General features: G+C 38.1%; 2 protein-coding genes across 3 annotated transcripts; both read left to right on the plus strand.

Annotated features, from left to right (window-relative positions):
• Positions 1–1,524: 1,524 nt before the first annotated feature.
• On the plus strand, positions 1,525–16,826 carry LOC137248603 (uncharacterized). Its single transcript, XM_067779513.1, has 2 exons — positions 1,525–2,756; positions 16,364–16,826. Exons 1-2 carry the CDS (start codon positions 2,680–2,682, stop codon positions 16,824–16,826), a joined length of 540 nt encoding a protein of 179 aa, XP_067635614.1. The 5' UTR covers positions 1,525–2,679.
• On the plus strand, positions 11,257–20,619 carry LOC137250038 (uncharacterized). Of its 2 annotated transcripts, XM_067782245.1 has the most exons (6): positions 11,257–11,694; positions 15,976–16,048; positions 16,136–16,418; positions 18,709–18,983; positions 19,328–19,475; positions 19,537–20,619. In XM_067782245.1, exons 4-6 carry the CDS (start codon positions 18,831–18,833, stop codon positions 19,575–19,577), a joined length of 342 nt encoding a protein of 113 aa, XP_067638346.1. In that variant the 5' UTR covers positions 11,257–11,694; positions 15,976–16,048; positions 16,136–16,418; positions 18,709–18,830; the 3' UTR covers positions 19,578–20,619. The 2 variants fall into 2 exon arrangements, with proteins under 2 accessions (XP_067638346.1, XP_067638347.1); XM_067782246.1 differs by lacking the exons at positions 11,257–11,694; positions 15,976–16,048; positions 16,136–16,418 and adding an exon at positions 17,315–18,651.
• Positions 20,620–24,194: the final 3,575 nt, after the last annotated feature.

The raw sequence follows: 24,194 nt of genomic DNA on the forward strand, positions 1-24,194 counted from the left end.
ATTGGGAGTAGACTTCTTAGTTGACCATGACATCAAGATCGATATTCAGAAAAGGATGATGCGTTATGTGAACCAGAATATACCACCTAACTTCAGTTTGGAGAAAGGGTTCAGTAGTAATCGAGTAATGATGGAGAAGACTCGACAAAGACCACGAAAGTCAAAGGAAAAGGTTGATGGATCGAATGGGCCAAATAAAGCGAAATCAAAAGTACCTGCGAGAAAAACACCGGCATTGACAAACCCTAATGGACGCACTAAAACGACTGAAAGAATTTTTCAGAAAGAATGCAAGGGTGGTTTCAAGCCAGCGCGCACTACTGTTGTGAAACGTCAAGACGATACTGATGATGCAAAGTCAATCCGTCAAGCGTAAACTGTGCGAAGTAGTTCATTGGCCAAACAACAGAGTGCGAGGGAACGATCAAGGATAATGAGTAGTAAGATGAAACGCAGGTACGATGAGAACAATAATTCGGAAGGTTTCTTGGAGGCAGATTGGGTACTGTTATACAACCCTCACCGGCGGGAAGGTATCCCATCCAAATTTCGGTGCAGTTTGGAAGGCCCGTACAAAGTTGTGAAGAAGATCAGTGATACCATCTACCGCATACAAACCATTGGGAAACCACGAAGTAGAAGAGTGGTACATTTGGAGATGCTAGCGGCGTTTAGATCGAGAGATTTGTCTGATCGGGACGATGGCAGTAACTAAGTAAATTCTGGAAGAGGCTAGAAGTATGCAAACGAGAAATCACAGAGTATAAAAGTACCAACAGTACAGGCGCGACAATCAGTTTTGATTTAAGACGTATCTGGCGAGCAATAGTAGTTTTATTGTGAAGAACTTTAATAAAGGCCATTTTGCATTATTGAATAGTGGAGTTATTTACTCAACAGTTTGGTAATTCGAACGTAAGTAGTACAATTAAAACACTAGCTAGCTTACAGAATTGCATTTTGGCTGCAATATCTGCTCAAATATCGACAGTGTCATCTCAACTGAAAAATCAGAAAACATATATGGCATCACAATTGGAATCGCAGGAGAACCGTATAACATCCAAGATGGAAGCAGAGGAGACACGCATAACAGAAATGTCATCACAAATATCCACAAATATGTCAGCACAGCTCGAAGAACAGAAGACATATATGAAATCCCAACTGGAAGAGCAGAATACATAAATGGCATCCCAACTGGAATCACAGGAGGCACGTATTTCAGAAATGACATCGCAAGTGTCATCTCAACTGGAAGACCAAAAGACATATATGGCATCTTAATTGGAAGCGAACCGTATATCTGAAATGTCGGCAGAAATTTTGGAACAGGTATCATCAAAACTGGAAGCGCAGGATGCGAAAATCGCTCAATTTCAGGCAGAAGTCGATGGTTTGAAGAGTCGTATGGAGCAGTTACAACTAAATCGCCCAGCTGTTTCAGCGAGTAATCCAAAGGTAAAAACACCATCCTTTGACGGTTCTGTTCCTTTCCAGGTCTTCAAGTTACAGTTTGAGAAGACCGCAGCAGTGAACAACTGTAATGCTGAAGATAAAGTTGCTGCACTGTTCATGGCGTTGAAAGGGTCTGCAGCTGAGATTTTACAAACCATTCCAGAGGGCGAATGGAACTGTTATGAAGCATTGCTGGGCGCTCTAGAGAGACGACACGGAACTGAGCATAGGAGACAGATATACCAAATGGAGTTATTGAACCGCTTCCAGAAGCCTGGTGAGACATTGCAAGAGTTTGTGTCGGATGTTGAAAGGCTGGCACATTTAGCGAATGCGGACTCACCCGTGGAATACACAGGGTAAAGATTCAGAGTTTTATAAATGGCATACGGGACGTCGAAACAAAGCGAACTACATACGCAAACCCAAAGCCAACATTCGCAGAAAGGGTATCACATGCTCTTATTCAGGAAACAGCGTCGCTTCTGTGTAAACCAGTTTTCAAAGCACGCCGCGTGGAAGTAGAAAGGCCAGAGTGGGTAGACGCAATATTGGAGGCGCTGAAAGGATCGCAAAAGCGGAGCAAAGAGTTACAAATGCTTCAAATGCGGGAAGCCCGGTCACATTGCACGTCATTGCGATCTTGATCCTAGTGGTTTCAACAGCAAGGGTGGTCTTAATAACAAAGCTGGAGGGGATCTGTGTCGCAAATTGGTAGAAAATCGAGCAGTCTTACCGTCAGAGGGAATGTGGATGGCAAAGAACGTGTTCTGACTGTAGATACGGGCGCATCTCATTCTTTAATCCGATCTGACTTGGTCAACAGGAGAATAAAACCCTTACCTGGAGCAAGGTTGCGTACGATTACTGACGAGTATAACCAAGTCCAGGGAGAAGTGGTATGTGAAGTCTTAATTGGGGAGGTCATGGTTCTACACAAATTCGTTTTGGCGGAGATCGGTAATGAAGTCATATTGGGAGTAGACTTCTTAGTTGACCATGACATCAAGATCGATATTCAGAAAAGGATGATGCGTTATGTGAACCAGAATATACCACCTAACTTCAGTTTGGAGAAAGGGTTCAGTAGTAATCGAGTAATGATGGAGAAGACTCGACAAAGACCACGAAAGTCAAAGGAAAAGGTTGATGGATCGAATGGGCCAAATAAAGCGAAATCAAAAGTACCTGCGAGAAAAACACCGGCATTGACAAACCCTAATGGACGCACTAAAACGACTGAAAGAATTTTTCAGAAAGAATGCAAGGGTGGTTTCAAGCCAGCGCGCACTACTGTTGTGAAACGTCAAGACGATACTGATGATGCAAAGTCAATCCGTCAAGCGTAAACTGTGCGAAGTAGTTCATTGGCCAAACAACAGAGTGCGAGGGAACGATCAAGGATAATGAGTAGTAAGATGAAACGCAGGTACGATGAGAACAATAATTCGGAAGGTTTCTTGGAGGCAGATTGGGTACTGTTATACAACCCTCACCGGCGGGAAGGTATCCCATCCAAATTTCGGTGCAGTTTGGAAGGCCCGTACAAAGTTGTGAAGAAGATCAGTGATACCATCTACCGCATACAAACCATTGGGAAACCACGAAGTAGAAGAGTGGTACATTTGGAGATGCTAGCGGCGTTTAGATCGAGAGATTTGTCTGATCGGGACGATGGCAGTAACTAAGTAAATTCTGGAAGAGGCTAGAAGTATGCAAACGAGAAATCACAGAGTATAAAAGTACCAACAGTACAGGCGCGACAATCAGTTTTGATTTAAGACGTATCTGGCGAGCAATAGTAGTTTTATTGTGAAGAACTTTAATAAAGGCCATTTTGCATTATTGAATAGTGGAGTTATTTACTCAACAGTTTGGTAATTCGAACGTAAGTAGTACAATTAAAACACTAGCTAGCTTACAGAATTGCATGGAAAGCAACAATAAAAAGTAATCGAGTTGAGTTGGCTAAGCGCTTTGAGTCGAAACCGCTTAGGTAATCGTCGACCTGATTGATAGTGTTGCATATTCAAAAATAGGGCGCTATTGTGAACGAGCGAATGAAATGAACATACGAATGTGCAGATGAACAAAAATAACAGCGTGGCGGCAGGGTGACATACATACAAACAAACACACGCATTTCATGTATTTTTTTTTTTTGTAATTCTCTGGTTGAGTGCCAAAACCTTACTGCGCTAGAAGTAGAAATATCATAGCAGCGAAAAAAAGTAACAATTAGCTGATAAACCTCCACAATCTGTATGGTTTTGGCATAATGAAACTGTTTAGCTAGTTGAAGCGTTTTTTCCAAGCTCGCTTGAAAAAAAAACCTATTGTTGTTGTTAACATTCTTGATATTGTTATTGTTATTATAGTCATTAGGCGAGCTAGCTTGAATATCCGATCCCGACGATGAACTTGACTGCACATTATGACTCCCACCACTAGCGGTAACAGCACTAGCAGTAACATTTAAGTTATTAGGGTTAACAGCAGCCGGAACATTAGCAGTATCAGCAGCATATGATTTAACAGCATTCGTAGAAGTATTAGTAGCATTGACACGATTATAAACATCGTCAGCTGAAGAAACCGATGCATTCACACTGTTAGCAACAACAGAGGCAAACGACTGATGCGGCAGTTACTCACGAACGTACGTACCAAAAACGTGTCAGCTGACACGACCCATCTTATGAGTGTGCAATGTAAACGAAAACTCACCGACGTGCAATGCCCGTACGTACGTAGCCCGGAACGTAGAAATCAAAACAATTTTGATTTTTTCCGTAAGAACGTGTCACCTGATCGCTCTCTCACTAGACAGAGTTGCCTAGTAAACTTTTGTGTGCTAATTTTTTACCGTTTGCAGTTTTATGCAAAAACACCTAATTAAAGCTTGAAAAATTGTGAAAATAATTCGAAATAATTATGTAAAATTGCAGATTATAAATATGTAATATATTTATATTTATTTAATATTAATTCCAACCTTTTACAACATCAAAAATTAAATTGGAAAAAGTTGATGTTTCCATAAGCATGCATGCAAAATGGTCAATGGCAACATTGCTTATCTGTAAACAATACACACACAAATATGTTATGTACATGTACACAGACGCACACATTGATTCCCACGGGCTTGAGGGTTCGGTCAAACGTATTTCGTACAAACGTCCGTACGTACGGCACACGTCGATGGGTAATTGCTGCTTGAGCACCAGTCGAAGCAATAACAGTCCCACCGGCAGAAGATACGTTGTTTACATTAGCGTTATTAGCAGGCATTGCATGACCCTTAGTAACATCTGTTAAATAACACGTATTTTGCACATTCACACCATATGAAAGTACGGATGGCGAATTGCCGTTGGCACTGCAAAGAATAGGTGATAACATTGTAGGTATAGCAAAGAGTATATATTTGTCAAGAGGCGTCACTCGATACTTTTGTTGTTGCCAAAGCAAATTACTCGATGTTTTCTCAAGGTAGTCGTTGGTTTTTTTTATCAGATGTATTTATAAAAACGCCTTCTATATATTTTCGTGGGGTATTTGTGTTTATTTTATTGATTGTATTAAATTAATTAATTAATTCTCTTTCCAAAAATCGTAATTATGCAAAGTCACTTTACCGCATAACTATATAGGATTCAATTAAAAAAAAACTAAACAAAACTTCCTTGAGAATCACATTCGACATGACAGGGTGGCTTTGGCAACAACAAAGTATCGAGTGACGCCTCTTAACAAATATATACTCTTTGGGTATAGGATAAACAGAAGATGTAAAAGACAACGGCAAAGACGAAAGCGCAGCTGTAACAGAACAATGGTTATTGTTGTTTGTTATTTCCATCACTCTAACACAAGAATTGTAGGTCATTGTCATTGCTGATGTTGTTGTTATTGTTAAAACTTTGAGGTTGCTTATCTGATTTGATAAGTGATTTCAACCCCTCAACTTCCTTCATCAAATCCACGAGTTTAAAGCAGAACAGATCTTTTGAAGAATCTACGCTAAGCTTTTGTGAAGTGGCTATAGAGTCTAAAGAAGTAATAAAGCACTCAGGCAAGTTAACACACCTTTGACACAAGTATACGATGTTACGATTAATCTTAAACATCATATTCTGAAATATGGCCATCACAACAGCTTCAATGAAACCTTTTTTGACAAAAAACCGAACATGGCACAAAAAGTGAGTCATTTCCCGTAAAGCCTTTATTGCATTTAGCACAAAAATCATCCATTTAAGAAAAAACTTAAAAGAAAATCGCGAGCAAACGAAAACACGTATATACGCGACGAACGCCGATTAGTGTACTTGGGGTAAAGAAAAGAAACGCTCATTACCACTTACAAAGCAATTGGCCAACCGATTGATTGCGTGATACGCGTCCCCGATATGGTCGCCAAGCCTAAATACTACTCACTGGAAGAAGCTGCAGGCCTGCCAAAATACTCCCTCAGAACTGCCACGGGTTATCTTATGTCCCCAGAACACCATCTACATAATGAGGCGAGAATGCTCCCCATTAGGGAGAGAAATGAAATGCTAACCAAACAGTTCCTGTTGAATACCCGGAAACCTGGGCATCCCAACAGACATCTGATTGATGAGCCAACACCGCTCAGGGGCTTAAGAAGGAATCTCTGTAAGCATTATGAGGAAATACGGCACCTGAGAACACAGCCGTATGAAGCTAAAAAACAGAAGCAGGTCATCAGTGAACTGCACAAACAGGCGTCGGACCTCTATGCCAGGAATTGCCCGGTGAATCCTGTCCTCAAAGAACAATACCCTAAACTTGCAGAAGAGGAACGCACACTCCCTAGGGAAACGCGCGTCACTCTAGCTCAACTTCGATCTGGATACTGTAACAGATTAAACTCTTACCTATCCAGAATCAACCCCGACATACACAACATATGTCCTGCTTATAACGTGTCCCCACATGACACCAACCATCTCTTCAACTGTATTGTGAAACCAACGCCTCTTGACATAAGTGGACCACATGATCCAACGATTTTTGCAGGGAATTAACATTGCGATGTCCCCCGTGCAAAAATCGCGAGTACTTCATGCATGCATGTATGGAGTACTCGCTATGGACCAAGCGAGTGCTCCGAAATTAACCACAATTCATACAAAAAATATGGTCCAATTAATATTGCGATGTCCTAGGACTGGACCATATACTCCAGCGCAGCATTAGCTCAGAGTAATCCACCCCAGCGGGTTAGGGAGTAAGAATATACCCGCGGTAGGTATGCCTGTCGTAAGAGGCGACTAATATACCAGATTCAAGGGACTGTGTGGCGCAACCCTTCAGATTTCCAGCGCAATATATAGCTTCTCCAAACCCAATTGTCAACCTCACCTATCCGCGGCGAATCCTGTTTCACTAACAGACGAGGCTCTGACGACCCCAAGCTCCTCATGGAACTTCGGGTGGGGAGGGAGGGGATGGCCTGAAGGTTTAATGTGGTCACATAAATCGTTCCCGAGATGGTCGGGCTAGCACCTTAATGGTGCTATCGTACCGGATATGTATCCGGCAAAGGACTATCACATTGATAACACTCCCCAAAGCCTTCGGGGAGCAACCTTATCGCTACAACAACAACATCAGAGTAATCCATGGAGTACCCAGTATGACACAAATAACATTGCGATGTCCTAGGACTGGACCATATACTCCAGCTCAGCATTACATCAGAGTAATCCATGGAGTACTCCAGTATGACACAAGTGGACCACATGATCCAACGATTTTTGCAGGGTACTTGCTTAACTAGTTTGTTCGCAAAGCTCTTTCCATGTTTTTTTTTGGAGCAGATAGCGATGACAAAGTATGAGAACTTGAACCTTTTTTGGCACACTTTACAGAATAGTAAATTTCGCTACTATGGACTCAATTAAGGTACAATATACAAGTATTTTGAGCAGCGTTGCCGTTTTGATACAATTGTATCTTTTTTTATACAATTTTTATAATACTTTTTCACCCAGTATGACACAAATAACATTGCGATGTCCTAGGACTGGACCATATACTCCAGCTCAGCATTACATCAGAGTAATCCAAGGAGTACTCCAGTATGACACAAGTGGACCACATGATCCAACTATTTTTGCAGGGTACTTGCTTAACTAGTTTGTTCGCAAAGCTCTTTCCATGTTTTTTTTTTAGAGCAGATAGCGATGACAAAGTATGAGAACTTGAACCTTTTTTGGCACACTTTACAGAATAGTAAATTTCGCTACTATGGACTCAATTAAGGTACAATATACAAGTATTTTGAGCAGCGTTGCCGTTTTGATACAATTGTATCTTTTTTTATACAATTTTTATAATACTTTTTCATTATAAAATCTCCTGTTTTGATTGGTTTTCCTGATTTCTGATGATAACTTGCAAAATTGCATAAAAAAAATTCTGATCGTTTAAATCTTTGCCAATAATCAGACGTTTTTCTTAAAAAAAATTCATTGTCACGATTTTCCCAGAAACATGAATGTAAAAAAACAGAGTTTTTTCTTAATGAATTAAGCAGGGGTTGCCCTTATTGCTTTTAAATGTATGAAAACATTTATTTGAAGCAATTTATAATTTATTTAATAGTTTGGGAAAAATTCAAACGACGTGACATCAGGACGGACAAGGCAAGGCCACAGCTGTTTCGATGATACCTTGTAGATCTCTTCAAAGCCTTTTCTCCCGGGAGTGGGATTTGAACCCGCACTCCTACAATGGATGGTTGAAGTGTCACAAACGCATTCAGCCTTTTCTGGAAAAAGTGTTACGCTTTTCGTACGCCGCGCGAGGGTTGTAAATATATTTTTTTCTATTCTAAAAAGCAGGTAACGTCTTTACGGGATATTTCGTTCTTTTGTGAAAATTGTTGCCTGCTCGCAACGCAGAAGCGTTACACTTTTACCTTGCATAAAGTGGCTATATGGCAGTGCAAGCTGTTCGTATTGTTTCAATATAAGTATCAAAGGAAAGTACTCGATACCAGACCTGTTAACTTTGTGCTAGCATTAGTAATCAATTAATTAGATGCCTATTTTAATGGCCAATTATTATTTCAGTTGTTTTCCGAAAAAGCAATTACTAATTGATTACCATTAGAAAAAAATCATGATTTTTTACGATTATTGAAAGCCTTTTTTGATTATTTTTGATTTTTTCCATTATTTTTTTTTTTTTTTTCCGCTTTGTTGAAAGAAAAATTCTCGTTTGTGGCATTCACGGGATAATTTCTGCATACAAGTACATTTTACAATGCAATAGTACATCGTAAGCGCTTATCGAGGCGTATAGATACATGCAACATTTAGGGCGAATGGTATATGAGCGTTGATTAAACATATTATCGGTATATACACATTTGCATATTTTGCTACACTCATTATATAAAATAATTTATGATCCGAAACGGCGATTTGTCTAATTGCTCAGACAATATGTAAAAAAATTTTTGATTCATGGGTTGGCGTAAACAAGCTTTCATTTAGCAACGATCCTTTATGGTTTCATCCTTAAGTCTAGCCAATTTTGTTATTTCCAAAATAAATATATCCACTATTTTGGATTACGTTATGGCGATGCACTGATTGTTTTGTACATACAAGTACATTGGTGTATGTAACATAGATTAGATTGATACGAATCTTTTGCTTACGCTCTCATATTTTCGCTCTCACGAGGGATTTATCTTCTAGTTGTTGCTGGCAACAATCACAGATAAATCCCTCGCGCCAGCTGAATCGGGTGCCAGAACAAAAAATGTGCCAGCCAAAACGAAAAACGTGCCAAAAATTTTGGTAAACTTTAGTTTGACCTACAACTGTAGAATAGCGTTCAAAAATTATGGGAAAAAGATAAAATGACTTGTTTTAGTGTAAGTATTATTAGTTCGAAGGCGGAGGGTAAATATTATTTCCCATTCAAAAGTTATCACTAAAAATAGGTTTTGTAAATATGAACTCCCGATGCAACCAGTCCATTTTGATCACAGAACCTGGAACGCCAGACATGTAGGATAAGCCCTATCCATTAAATAATGTTAACTATTATATCATAGGTCCGATTTACTGAAATTTCAAAAGAATATATGGTTTTCACTGCGAGTTAAATGCGTTACAATATTTGACTAATTAATTTAACCGAAATGTAAATTTCACTTAGATTTGTTTATATTTATCTCAAACTAGTCGTATTATTGTAAAATAACTTTAAGGAAATAAATATTTTACGACTATCATTTTATTAAATGATTGAAACTATAATCGCCGAAATGTATGTCAAAAATCCCCATTTTCAGATCTATTCATTTTTGTTTGGAGTGGCATCATTGATAAATGTTATAAAAAATGTGCATTTTGACAGCGCTCTCTCGAAACAAAGAGTTGCAAATCCATTCATCTATGGTATGTAACGGTATATCGTGAGCGCTTATCTAAGCATATAAGTACATACATACCCAGTAGCGGATCTAGGGGGGGGATATTGGGGCTAAAGCCCCTCCCCCCTCCGTTCGAACCAAGTCATTACGTGCAAGGTGAGGTATCATACTTGCGAGTTACTTGCATTTTGCACGTAACGGTATACTGAGGACACACGGTATGGTTTTAAATTTTTTATTCAAAAAATTGTCTACTGTGAATATTTTTACCGAATGTGTCTCGCATTTTTACAGAAATTGAATTAAACTCACTTTCTTATGGTTAGGAAGCTCTGAAAGTTGAAATAAGTGGCATATAGGGCTCCACTCGTTAAAAACTTAACAGCATATTGTCAGCCCCGTCCTTACTTGTTATAATTCTATTCATATTTTTTAATAATAAATATACGTTAAGCAGTAATTACTTTGTTCCGCTAAATATAAGAAAAAACTTAACGCCGGCACGCATGGCTCGTTTTGCACCGAAACGACTTTTCATGACTTTCATCGCTTTCTTAATTTTCGAAGTTTTCTGCTGTTGCTGGCACTTGCTTTTTTATTAAATATCTGATAAAAAAATTCTTTAGTGGCGTTTTATGCAAAATATTTCCTTACCTTTTCATTTGTACGTTGTGTAAGTGATGACACTTGATAATCGATTAATGTTATATTATCAGCTGATTACCAAGCTGCCACATCATCATAACGAAAAAAATAAATAAAATTTCGATGTCATTTGATACACACATTACAAATTTCACAATCCGAGTTGCCCAAATAGATTTGGAGCCAAAAAAGGGCAAACATTTTAAAGAGGCCCAAAAAAGGGGCTAGGGGCTAAACCCGAATTTTTGGGGCTAAACACAAAAAAAGGGCTAGATCTGGCTCCAAAAAGCACCAAAATGGCAACACTGCCATTAACGTAAACATGAAAGCCACACACACACACATGTGATAAGAAACAAAACAAGCGCGAGAAAGCTCAGCCGACTGCCCTGCAAAAAATTGTGCGATTAGTCCCTAAAGAGACATGTCCCCGATTAATCCCTTTCGGGTATGATTGGTCTATAATTATTCCCAATTGATCCCTCATGGGTAGAGTTGGAGATTAGTTAGTCTTATTTCAGTGATGCTTACACTACTTTCGATGGTACTTTATATCGATACCTTTACATTGTAATATTTATCTCTTACTTTATCGATGACAACTAAAAAAACACATTTAGTAAGTTTTTGGAACATTTATATTCCTTTGGTATGCTTAAAATTTGTTTGTTGCAATATATGTAAGTTGACAAATTTTTGTATTGCCCTTTTGCGAAATTATCAGCTCCAATTCCAACACGTAACTGATGGCCAACGATTTTAGAAACATCAATCGTGATGCTTGGATTATTTGACAGGTAACTAAAATTTTTTATGCTCAAAAGAATTAGTCCGAAAAGTACACAGCTTACATAATTACATAATTATATCCCATTTAAAAAAGTAAAAAACTGAAACCATCACAGGGTTGAGTGCAACCGTGCACCGCGCAATCGGGCATAGTATGTATGGCGATATACGCAAAGAAATATGAGAGTTATCGATAGCATTTACAAAAGTTTGCAATCGGGAATTTACTACCACTAGTTTTGGAACAGCTGAAATAAGAAGTCAAATAAAAGTAAAAGCGGCTCAACTAAAATTTAAAAAAATATATAATTGGAGATTTCAGAAGAGGAAATCAGGAGCAACAAGGAGCAGGCGAAGGTGTTTCCAAAATGAATAAGGTAAGCAAACGTCATATTAGGCGATTAGTTAACAGGAAAAGAACTAAGAACCGGGAAAAGTTGAGGTTAGGTAGAAATGACGCTGAATCAAGAGCGCCAGCGATCAGAATTGTGGAAAGGGAAGAAGAAGTGCTATCTATTGAGCAAAGTCGACCAGTACAGGTACCATTCAGGGAGGGCCGAAAATTGTGGGCGATACGATATAAGGAAACCCACAAAAGCATTACAGAGCTTCTAGCACTTCTTAGAGAAGAAAATATGGATGTCCCTAAAAGTGCTGAGACTCTAGTAAACCAAGATAAAAGTAGATTACTTTTGCAAAATGTTAATCCCGGAATTTTTTCCAACTTTGGAATTAAAGCGCAACTAAAAAAAATTTCTGACATATTACGGGATTATAATACCATAGTTGCAGATGTAAATATTGATGGCCTTCCATTGTACCGTAGCAGTAGGATGCAGTTGTGGCCAATTTTATTTAGAATTGTTAATATGCCTAACGTATCTGTTTTTGCTACTGGTGTTTATGTTGGAAATAGTAAACCAAGTTCCATAGAACAATTTTTGAACGATTTTATTGAGGAAGTATCTGAACTTCAAGCTAATGGGTTTGAATGTAATGGACGTTGCATTACGTTTGAAGTAAGAGCGTTTGTATGCGATGCACCAGCAAAAGCGTTTCTTTGTGGGATACCGAGCCACTCCTCATGCCATGGTTGTGCCAAATGCACTCAAGTGGCGGGAAAAATCGATGGTGTTTTAACCCACAGTTCGAACGTAGGAACACTTGTGTCAAATAATGATTTTCTTCAACGCAAGTACCCATTTAAACATTCACCTGCTTTCAAAGTTAATTTGTCGCCTCTTGAAAAAGTGAATATCAAAATGATATCTCAAGTTCCTCTAGATGTTATGCACCTTATCGACTTAGGAGTGATGAGAAAGTCTCTATTAAGAATAATTAACAACAATTCAACTATAAGTTTAAAAAAGAAACGAAAATTAACATATCTCAAAAGCTAGTTGATTTATCTTCTCACATTACGAAAGAATTTGTTCGAAAGCCCAGAAGTTTGGAAGAAGTATCGAACTGGAAAGCTACCGAATTTCGAATGTGTCTTTTTTATTATGGGATTTATGTCTTTAAAGACGAACTTCCTGACGATGTTTATTACCTATTCCTTCTCTTGCATTGCGCTTGTAGATTATTATTCTGTCCCAAAACCTTTAGGGTAAATATTGAGGTAGCTAAAAATTTACTAAAATTATTTGTAGAAAAATTCGCAGTTGTGTTTGGGAAAAACAGCATTTCGTATAATGTACACGGCTTACTTCATGTTTCAGATGACGTTGAAGAACTAGTTATTCTGCATATGCCTTTGAAAACTATTTACAGATTTTAAAATCATATGTAAAAAAACCTAATCATATATTGCAACAAATCGCTAAAATGGTGAAACATGAGAATATTGTGATGCCTCCCAAATTCTCCGGTTTCAAAATCAAAAATGATATTATAAAAAGTTTTCACTTTAGCGAATTTATGTACTTGTACAATATACAAGTATTTTGAGCAGCGTTGCCGTTTTGATACAATTGTATCTTTTTTTATACAATTTTTATAATACTTTTCATTATAAAATCTCCTGTTTTGATTGGTTTTCCTGATTTCTGATGATAACTTGCAAAATTGCATAAAAAAAATTCTGATCGTTTAAATCTTTGCCAATAATCAGACGTTTTTCTTAAAAAAAATTCATTGTCACGATTTTCCCAGAAACATGAATGTATAAAAACAGAGTTTTTTCTTAATGAATTAAGCAGGGGTTGCCCTTATTGCTTTTAAATGTATGAAAACATTTATTTGAAGCAATTTATAATTTATTTAATAGTTTGGGAAAAATTCAAACGACGTGACATCAGGACGGACAAGGCAAGGCCACAGCTGTTTCGATGATACCTTGTAGATCTCTTCAAAGCCTTTTCTCCCGGGAGTGGGATTTGAACCCGAACTCCTACAATGGATGGTTGAAGTGTCACAAACGCATTCAGCCTTTTCTGGAAAAAGTGTTACGCTTTTCGTACGCCGCGCGAGGGTTGTAAATATATTTTTTTCTATTCTAAAAAGCAGGTAACGTCTTTACGGGATATTTCGTTCTTTTGTGAAAATTGTTGCCTGCTCGCAACGCAGAAGCGTTACACTTTTACCTTGCATAAAGTGGCTATATGGCAGTGCAAGCTGATCGTATTGTTTCAATATAAGTATCAAAGGAAAGTACTCGATACCAGACCTGTTAACTTTGTGCTAGCATTAGTAATCAATTAATTAGATGCCTATTTTAATGGCCAATTATTATTTCAGTTGTTTTCCGAAAAAGCAATTACTAATTGATTACCATTAGAAAAAAATCATGATTTTTTACGATTATTGAAAGCCTTTTTTGATTATTTTTGATTTTTTCCATTATTTTTTTTTTTTTTCCGCTTTGTTGAAAGAAAAATTCTCGTTTGTGGCATTCACGGGATAATTTCTGCATACAAGTACATTTTACAATGCAATAGTACATCGTAAGCGCTTATCGAGGCGTATAGATACATGCAACATTTAGGGCGAATGGTATATGAGCGTTGATTAAACATATTATCGGTATATACACATTTGCATATTTTGCTACACTCATTATATAAAATAATTTATGATCCAAAACGGCGATTTGTCTAATTGCTCAGACAATATGTAAAAAAATTTTTGATTCATGGGTTGGCGTAAAACAAGCTTTCATTTAGCAACGATCCTTTATGGTTTCTCCTTAAGTCTAGCCAATTTTGTTATTTCCAAAATAAATATATCCACTATTTTGGATTACGTTATGGCGATGCACTGATTGTTTTGTACATACAAGTACATTGGTGTATGTAACGGTATATCGTGAGCGCTTATCTAAGCATATAGGTACATACATACCCAGTAGCGGGGGGGGGGGGGGGGGGGGGGGGGGGGGGGAGGGGGGATATTGGGGCTAAAGCCCCTCCCCCCTCCGTTCGAACCAAGTCATTACGTGCAAGGTGAGGTATCATACTTGCGAGTTACTTGCATTTTGCACGTAACGGTATACTGAGGACACACGGTATGGTTTTAAATTTTTTATTCAAAAAATTGTCTACTGTGAATATTTTTACCGAATGTGTCTCGCATTTTTACAGAAATTGAATTAAACTCACTTTCTTATGGTTAGGAAGCTCTGAAAGTTGAAATAAGTGGCATATAGGGCTCCACTCGTTAAAAACTTAACAGCATATTGTCAGCCCCGTCCTTACTTGTTATAATTCTATTCATATTTTTTAATAATAAATATACGTTAAGCAGTAATTACTTTGTTCCGCTAAATATAAGAAAAAACTTAACGCCGGCACGCATGGCTCGTTTTGCATCGAAACGACTTTTCATGACTTTCATCGCTTTCTTAATTTTCGAAGTTTTCTGCTGTTGCTGGCACTTGCTTTTTTATTAAATATCTGATAAAAAGATTCTTTAGTGGCGTTTTATGCAAAATATTTCCTTACCTTTTCATTTGTACGTTGTGTAAGTGATGACACTTGATAATCGATTAATGTTATATTATCAGCTGATTACCAAGCTGCCACATCATCATAACGAAAAAAATAAAATAAAATTTCGATGTCATTTGATACACACATTACAAATTTCACAATCCGAGTTTCCCAAATAGATTTGGAGCCAAAAAAGGGCAAACATTTTAAAGAGGCCCAAAAAAGGGGCTAGGGGCTAAACCCGAATTTTTGGGGCTAAACACAAAAAAAGGGCTAGATCTGGCTCCAAAAGCACCAAAATGGCAACACTGCCATTAACGTAAACATGAAAGCCACACACACACACATGTGATAAAAAACAAAACAAGCGCGAGAAAGCTCAGTCGACTGCCCTGCAAAAAATTGTGCGATTAGTCCCTAAAGAGACATGTCCCCGATTAATCCCTTTCGGGTATGATTGGTCTATAATTATTCCCAATTGATCCCTCATGGGTAGAGTTTGAGATTAGTTAGTCTTATTTCAGTGATGCTTACACTACTTTCGATGGTACTTTATATCGATACCTTTACATTGTAATATTTATCTCTTACTTTATCGATGACAACTAAAAAAAACACATTTAGTAAGTTTTTGGAACATTTATATTCCTTTGGTATGCTTAAAATTTGTTTGTTGCAATATATATAAGTTGACAAATTTTTGTATTGCCCTTTTTGCGAAATTATCAGCTCCAATTCCAACACGTAACTGATGGCCAACGATTTTAGAAACATCAATCGTGATGCTTGGATTATTTGACAGGTAACTAAAATTTTTTATGCTCAAAAGAATTAGTCCGAAAAGTACACAGCTTACATAATTACATAATTATATCCCATTTTTAAAAAGTAAAAAACCTAAATCATCACAGGGTTGAGTGCAACCGTGCACCGCGCAATCGGGCATAGTATGTATGGCGATATACGCAAAGAAATATGAGAGTTATCGATAGCATTTACAAAAGTTTGCAATCGGGAATTTACTACCACTAGTTTTGGAACAGCTGAAATAAGAAGTCAAATAAAAGTAAAAGCGGCTCAACTAAAATTTAAAAAAATATATAATTGGAGATTTCAGAAGAGGAAATCAGGAGCAACAAGGAGCAGGCGAAGGTGTTTCCAAAATGAATAAGGTAAGCAAACGTCATATTAGGCGATTAGTTAACAGGGAAAGAACTAAGAACCGGGCAAAGTTGAGGTTAGGTAGAAATGACGCTGAATCAAGAGCGCCAGCGATCAGAATTGTGGAAAGGGAAGAAGAAGTGCTATCTATTGAGCAAAGTCGACCAGTACAGGTACCATTCAGGGAGGGCCGAAAATTGTGGGCGATACGATATAAGGAAACCCACAAAAGCATTACAGAGCTTCTAGCACTTCTTAGAGAACAAAATATGGATGTCCCTAAAAGTGCTGAGACTCTAGTAAACCAAGATAAAAGTAGATTACTTTTGCAAAATGTTAATCCCGGAATTTTTTCCAACTTTGGAATTAAAGCGCAACTAAAAAAATGTCTGACATATTACGGGATTATAATACCATAGTTGCAGATGTAAATATTGATGGCCTTCCATTGTACCGTAGCAGTAGGATGCAGTTGTGGCCAATTTTATTTAGAATTGTTAATATGCCTAACGTATCTGTTTTTGCTACTGGTGTTAATGTTGGAAATAGTAAACCAAGTTCCATAGAACAATTTTTGAACGATTTTATTGAGGAAGTATCTGAACTTCAAGCTAATGGGTTTGAATGTAATGGACGTTGCATTTCGTTTGAAGTAAGAGCGTTTGTATGCGATGCACCAGAAAAAGCGTTTCTTTGTGGGATACCGAGCCACTCCTCATGCCATGGTTGTGCCAAATGCACTCAAGTGGCGGGAAAAATCGATGGTGTTTTAACCCACAGTTCGATCGTAGGAACACTTGTGTCAAATAATGATTTCCTTCAACGCAAGTACCCATTTAAACATTCACCTGCTTTCAAAGTTAATTTGTCGCCTCTTGAAAAAGTGAATATCAAAATGATATCTCAAGTTCCTCTAGATGTTATGCACCTTATCGACTTAGGAGTGATGAGAAAGTTTCTATTAAGAATAATTAACAACAATTCAACTATAAGTTTAAAAAAGAAACGAAAATTAACATATCTCAAAAGCTAGTTGATTTATCTTCTCACATTACGAAAGAATTTGTTCGAAAGCCCAGAAGTTTGGAAGAAGTATCGAACTGGAAAGCTACCGAATTTCGAATGTGTCTTTTTTATTATGGGATTTATGTCTTTAAAGACGAACTTCCTGACGATGTTTATTACCTATTCCTTCTCTTGCATTGCGCTTGTAGATTATTATTCTGTCCCAAAACCTTTAGGGTAAATATTGAGGTAGCTAGAAATTTACTAAAATTATTTGTAGAAAACTTCGCAGTTGTGTTTGGGAAAAACAGCATTTCGTATAATGTACAAGGCTTACTTCATGTTTCAGATGACGTTGAAGAACTAGTTATTCTGCATATGCCTTTGAAAACTATTTACAGATTTTACAATCATATGTAAAAAAAACCTAATCATATATTGCAACAAATCGCTAAAATGGTGAAACATGAGAATATTGTGATGCCTCCCAAATTCTCCGGTTTCAAAATCAAAAATGATATTATAAAAAGTTTTCACTTTAGCGAATTTATGTTGTCAAAAGATAGTCCAAATAATTTCTGTGCTGTGAAACCATTTCTGTACATAAAAATAGAAGAATTTAAAGATGTAAATAGCAAAATTGTTAAAGGCTAGAGATTGTTAAACTTAGAAAGCTTTTTTACAGAACCCATTAATTCCCGTACATTGGGAATATGTACTGCTGATATTACTCTGTCATCTTATGCAGAAGAATTTTCCCTGGATGATGTGGAGTACAAATTGATGTGCATCCCTCTTCCTGAGAAATTACTTTTAATTCCAATATTGCACACCTGCATGTTAAAAAAATTGTATCACTTTTCCATTAATAACTTTATTTCTTTTACGAGTATGTCTTGAAAAAGTACGAGGGCCAGCATCCCACTGCCTCGGCGGCGCAGATTCCAACAAAAAAAGCAAAATATAAGCATTAACATGCAGCATTAATAATTTATTTCTAAAAACTAAGTCTTTCAAATGTTAGTTCCCGTTCAAATAGACAACCCGGGACCAAGTTTGACCATATCCAGTGAATGTATCATTGAATCGCGTAGGATCAGTGTCTCGACGTCTGCCAGGGACTATAACAGTGGTAAATGATATGAACTATGAACTTTTGAAGAGCATGGAACATTACAAACCCATAGAATTGACCATTTGTATACAACATTTCAAGCAACAGAAAATCTGCACTTAAGAGTTAATTACTATTTTAAGTATATTCCACTAATAGAATTTTAAAATGTTTGATTTTAGATACGAACACAGGCGTGCTTGTGTGCTGCAGTCACGGCAGTAAGTTTGAAAATCAGCTTGATGCAATCCTTAAAAAACTTGAGGATTTACCATTGGCAGTTGAAAATCAGAACATTGCTATCATGGACGAAATTGCTGGTCAAAAAGTAGCCACTGAACAGCTGGTTCGTCAGGAAGCCCAAAGTGCTCCGGTCACCAAGTATTTTCCAATATGTAAAATAAAGGAATTAGAGCATTTGGAAGAAAAGATTACAACTGCCAAAAAAGATGTTTATGTAAGTATATTTGTTGAATAGTGTAGTGAATGTTGCAATACCACGCATCTAGTATTCTGATGACGGCATAAGTACAAACAATACAGAGGGCAATAATATTTTTTGGGTTTGTTTAATATTTTAACCGATATTCAAATAAACCTAATGGGTTTAATAGAAAATGTTCTGAATATAGAAAAGTTTGTATCTCCTTAGTATTATTTGTGTGACAGTACTTACAGGCTTTCCAGAATGTTTTTATGAGGTTTTGAACTTTAAGATACTTAAGTACATACATTTATGAGTTTAGTTTGTAATATATTTTATTTCAAAGGAATGTAATATGTTCTTGTTTTATTTCAAAGGAATCTGCGGTGTCGGCTATTTTGTGCAATAACATGAAAAATATCAAAATGCTGTTAAATATTGATGTAATAAACGACTTGAACATGGATGGTACACATAGAAAAATTTCCCTAAAATCGTTCCCCAATTTTTACAGTACATTGACTGGTAATATTAGTGTCTCGAATTTGTTCAACCTGTTTAATATAAACCTTTTCTGTTTCAATAGGAGCTATTGCTAAAATGCCTTTCAAAGGATTGTCGCCATAGGACATGGTTAGAAAAGCCATAAATTTCGAAAAGGCAAAGTTTTTCAAGAGAGTTTATCGCCAAAAGAAAAAAGTTTCTTCAGCTACCAACTAAATTAAGATTATCCTTCAAAACACTATTAAATTGAACTGAGAAGTTTTATATTCGAGCGCATTAACTACACTAATTTAGTTTAGCTATTTATAACAATACTTAAACTATTCATAATTCGCTTTATAAATTTAGAATTTAACTACACTAATTTAGTTAAGCTATTTATAACAATACTTAAACTATTCATAATTCGCATTATAAATTTAGAGAACAAACAAAATACAAAAAAAATACAATCGAGGCTGTTAAAAACAAACGAGCCAGCATGAAATACAAGCAAAATAACTTAGGCCCGGTTTTTCAGTGCGAGTTTAAACTACAGTTAAAGTTAACTAAAGTTTAACCTTGCCACTTTGCCGCTTAAACTAAGATGAGCTGTAATATTTTATGGAAAAAGACAAAGTGGCAAAGCAAATCTCTAGTTAACTTTAGCTGTAGTTTAAACTCGCATTGAAAACCCGGGTCTTAGTGTCATATTGGTATAACGAAACTTTGCGTATCAATGCATTCAATCAAATTTTGTATACACTTTGAATATGCAATTGTGGAATATTTTTTTTTTTTTTGTTTTATTAAAATCCATATATTAAACAGTAACATAAATTAATGTCGTTACTAAATTATTTGAATTTGTTTATTAAATACCTACTTTAAACCTTTACATTCCATATATCTGTGGAAATATGCTAAAGTAGCCTACCTCAGTCTGCTATTAAATATCACAGTATATATAATCGATATATTAAAAGCTAATCCGGTTTGTTAAACAATGTATATACAGTTGCGAACACGAAAAAAGCAGTGAAAATTATTAACGTATTTTATAAGTTATTTTCGTCTTTTATTTATCTTCGTTAATTAAAAAAAAAACTTTAATCAATTATATAACCAAAAACATGTAAACTAACCAAAAACATGTAAACTAACTATAAACATAAATATATCTGCACTATCTATAATAAAACAAATCTTTATACACATTTGAATTCATGGTGTAAATGTGTACACTTTTCAAATATGTATATACGTGAAAATAAAATATATAAATTTTTTCCACTGTAAAAATGTTTCGCTGAAAACTAAAACTTAATAACATACATGTTTTAAGCAGATTGTTTTTTTATTTCATTTAAGTAGCTGAAAAGATTTTGAAAGGTTTGGCAAAAAATGCTCCGTTTCTGCTTCTCTTCGGACCAATATGCCACTAGTCTCTTCCTGCCACGTTAGGGGTATAAAATGTAACCACTCTCTATTTATACCCTTTCGGGTATAAATGGGTACAATTAGTCTCTTCATAGGACATGCTCGAACAAAAGGGAACAATTCATTCCATATAAAGAGATCAAAAGTGGCATTAGTTGTTGTTGTTGTTGTAGCAATGCCATCACAAATTGCCATCAATATCCTCTAACGGGAGTCTAAGGAAACTTCCCGTTTCAACAGGGGTGGACCATAAGGAAAGGGTTGTTGGTTCCAAATTACAATTAAAGAGATGGTTGGTGTCATGTGGGGACACATTGCAAGCGGGGCATACATTTTGTATGTATTCTGGATAGGTAAGAGTTTAACCTGTTACAGTATCCAGAACGAAGTTGAGCAAGAGTGACACGCGTTTCCCTGGGGAGTATGCGCCCCTCTTCCGCGAGTTTTGGATACTTTTCTTTAAGTACTGGATTCACCGCGCAATTCCCGGCATAAAAGTCCGACGCCTGTTTATGGAGTTCACCAAAGACCTGCTTGTGTTTTTTCGCTTCATACGGCTTGGTTCTCAGGTGCCGTATTTCCTCAAAATGCTTACGGAGATGACTCCTTAAGCCCCTAGGCGGTGCTGGTTCATCAATCAGATGTCTGTTGGGATGCTCAGGTTTCTGGGTATTCAACAGGAACTGTTTGGTCAGCATCTCATTTCTCTCCCTGATGGGGAGTATTCTCGCCTCATTATGCAGATGGTGTTCTGGGGACATAAGAAGACAGCCCGTGGCGATTCTGAGAGCAGTATGTTGGCAGGCCTGTAGTTTCTTCCAGTGGGTAATTTTTAGGCTTGGCGACCATATGGGTGACGCGTAGCACGTAATCGGCTAGCTAATTGCTTTGTATGTGGTCATGAGCGTTTCTTTATCTTTTCCCCAGGTACTGCCAGCGAAGGATTTGAGGATTTTGTTACGGCTCTGAATTCTGGGAACAATTGCGGCTGCGTGCTCACCAAAATGTAGATCCTGATCAAACGTCACACCCGAGACTTTGGGGTGTAGGACATTCGGAAGCGTAGTGCCATCGACGTGGATGTTCAAAATGGTCGACATTTGGGACCTCCATGTTGTAAATAAGGTCGCGGAAGATTTAGTCGGTGATAATGCCAGGTTTCGCGAGGCGAAAAAACTGGAGAGATCAGTGAGGTAGCCGTTTATTTTATTGCATAGCGCATCGATCTTTGGGCCTGGGCCTGTGGCCATTATTGTACAGTCATCGGCGTAGGAAACGATTGTGACTCCTTCCGGTGGTGAAGGTAGCTTAGATATGTAGAAATTAAACAAAAGTGGGGATAGGACACCACCCTGTGGCACCCCTTGTTTAATTCTCCTTGGTTTTGATGTTTCGTTTCTAAATTGCACCGATGCCTGCCGACCACCCAGATAATTTGCGGTCCACCTTTTAAGACATGGGGGAAGGGTAGACCCTTCCAGGTCTTGCAGTAACGAGCCACGGTTAACCGTATCAAAAGCTTTTGATAGGTCTAGTGCTACGAGTACTGTTCTATGGCGGGGGTATTGATTTAAACCGCAATTTATTTGGGTGCTAATGGCATTTAGCGCGGTGGTAGTGCTATGGAGTTTTCTGAAGCCATGCTTATGAGAGGCTAGCTGCAAATTTTCTTGGAAATAAGGGAGCAAAATGGCTTCAAGCGTCTTTGCTACTGGCGATAGGAGAGATATCGGACGATACGACTCACCTATGTTAGCTGGTTTCCCAGGCTTTAGTAGCGGGACCACCTTGGCCATTTTCCATTTCTCGGGTATGACAAAGGTGGAAAGAGACAGGTTAAAGACATGCGCTAAATATTTGAAACACTCTTTCCCTAGGCTTTTAAGCATCGGCATGGCTATGCCGTCTGGGCCCACTGCTTTGGATGGCTTAGCGCGACCAATGGCGTCCTCAACCTCTTTAGCGGTGATGGTGACTGGTGACGCGCTGAATGTGTGTTTATGTGCGTGTCTATTGGCTCTCCATCTATCTTTGTCGACCGTAGGATGCATCATATATTGTCGGCAGAAAGCGCTCGCGCATTTTTTCGCATCCGATAGCACTTTGTCGCCAAAGGCGATGGAAACTTTGTTTTTGTGCTTAGTCGGATTCGATAGGGACTTTACGGTGGACCAAAGTTTACCCACACCGGTAGAGAGGTTACAAGCCCTTAGGTGCTCCTCCCATTTCGCCCTCTTATGTTCGTCCACAAGCAATCTGATGCGTTGGTTTATATCCCTTTTTTGGGGGTCGCCTGGATCAAGCTGTCTTATAAGGTCACGTTCTCTCGCTAAGTTTGCGGCCTCCGCCGGGAAGTGGGGCCGAGGCGGATTCAATGACCTTACGGAAGGCACGCTCCCCTTGGCGGGCATCAGTCGGGATAGGGAGGGCAGCAAAGCGGTTGTCTGTAAAAGATTTATATTCTTCCCACTTTCCTTTTTTGAAGTTTATGAAAGTGCGTTTTTCGGTGACGATGAAGTCGGCGGTACGCTCGAGCGAAATAAGTATGGGCAGGTGGTTGGATGCCAATGTTACCATCGGCTGCCAGTTGAGGCAGTTTACGAGTTCTGCGCTCACGATTGAGATATCTGGCGAACTGTGACAGCTTCCTACCATACGTGTGGGGGCGTCTCCCTTTATTATGCAGAACGTCGTTTCTTCTATTTGATCCGCCAACATCAGGGGCAACAGGTGGCAGGAGGAATGTAGATGTTGATGATTTCTAGGTTTGCATCGCCTGACCGGACAGATAGGCCTTGACGTTCTAAGACATTGTCCCTGCAGTCGATGCCAGGATCAAATATATAATATTGCACAGAGTGGTGTATGATAAACGTGAGGCCGCCTCCATTTCCGCTCTCGCGGACTTTCCTGTGGACATTGTACCCAGAGCAGGTCTGCAATGCAGATCTTGCTGTGAGTTTAGTCTCTTGAATCGCAGCAATGCGGAAGTTGTGCCGCTTCATGAAATCGACTATCTCCGTAATCAGCCTAATTAGTTCATTAAAGTTTAACTGCAGAATTCTGCAGTGCATAAGGGGAGACACCGCCACTCTGGGGGTAAGTGACGGGTGACTACGCCTGGGTTGTGGAAGGCCAAGACGCAACCATCCCTTGCACTAGACACACTGAACAGAGTATGACCGTCCTACAAAGATTCTTTTCCGGCAGATGCAGCAAAACCATTTCTCAGGACCGGGGTCAGGAGACGGACCCGGATTGGATTCGATGCCTTCCCGGAGTAAGAGAATATGGAGCAGTCCTGCTGCAAGGAGCTGCTGG

The sequence above is a fragment of the Eurosta solidaginis genome, chromosome 4 (genome assembly GCF_040869045.1).
Source record: "Eurosta solidaginis isolate ZX-2024a chromosome 4, ASM4086904v1, whole genome shotgun sequence".
NCBI classification, from domain to species: domain Eukaryota; kingdom Metazoa; phylum Arthropoda; class Insecta; order Diptera; family Tephritidae; genus Eurosta; species Eurosta solidaginis.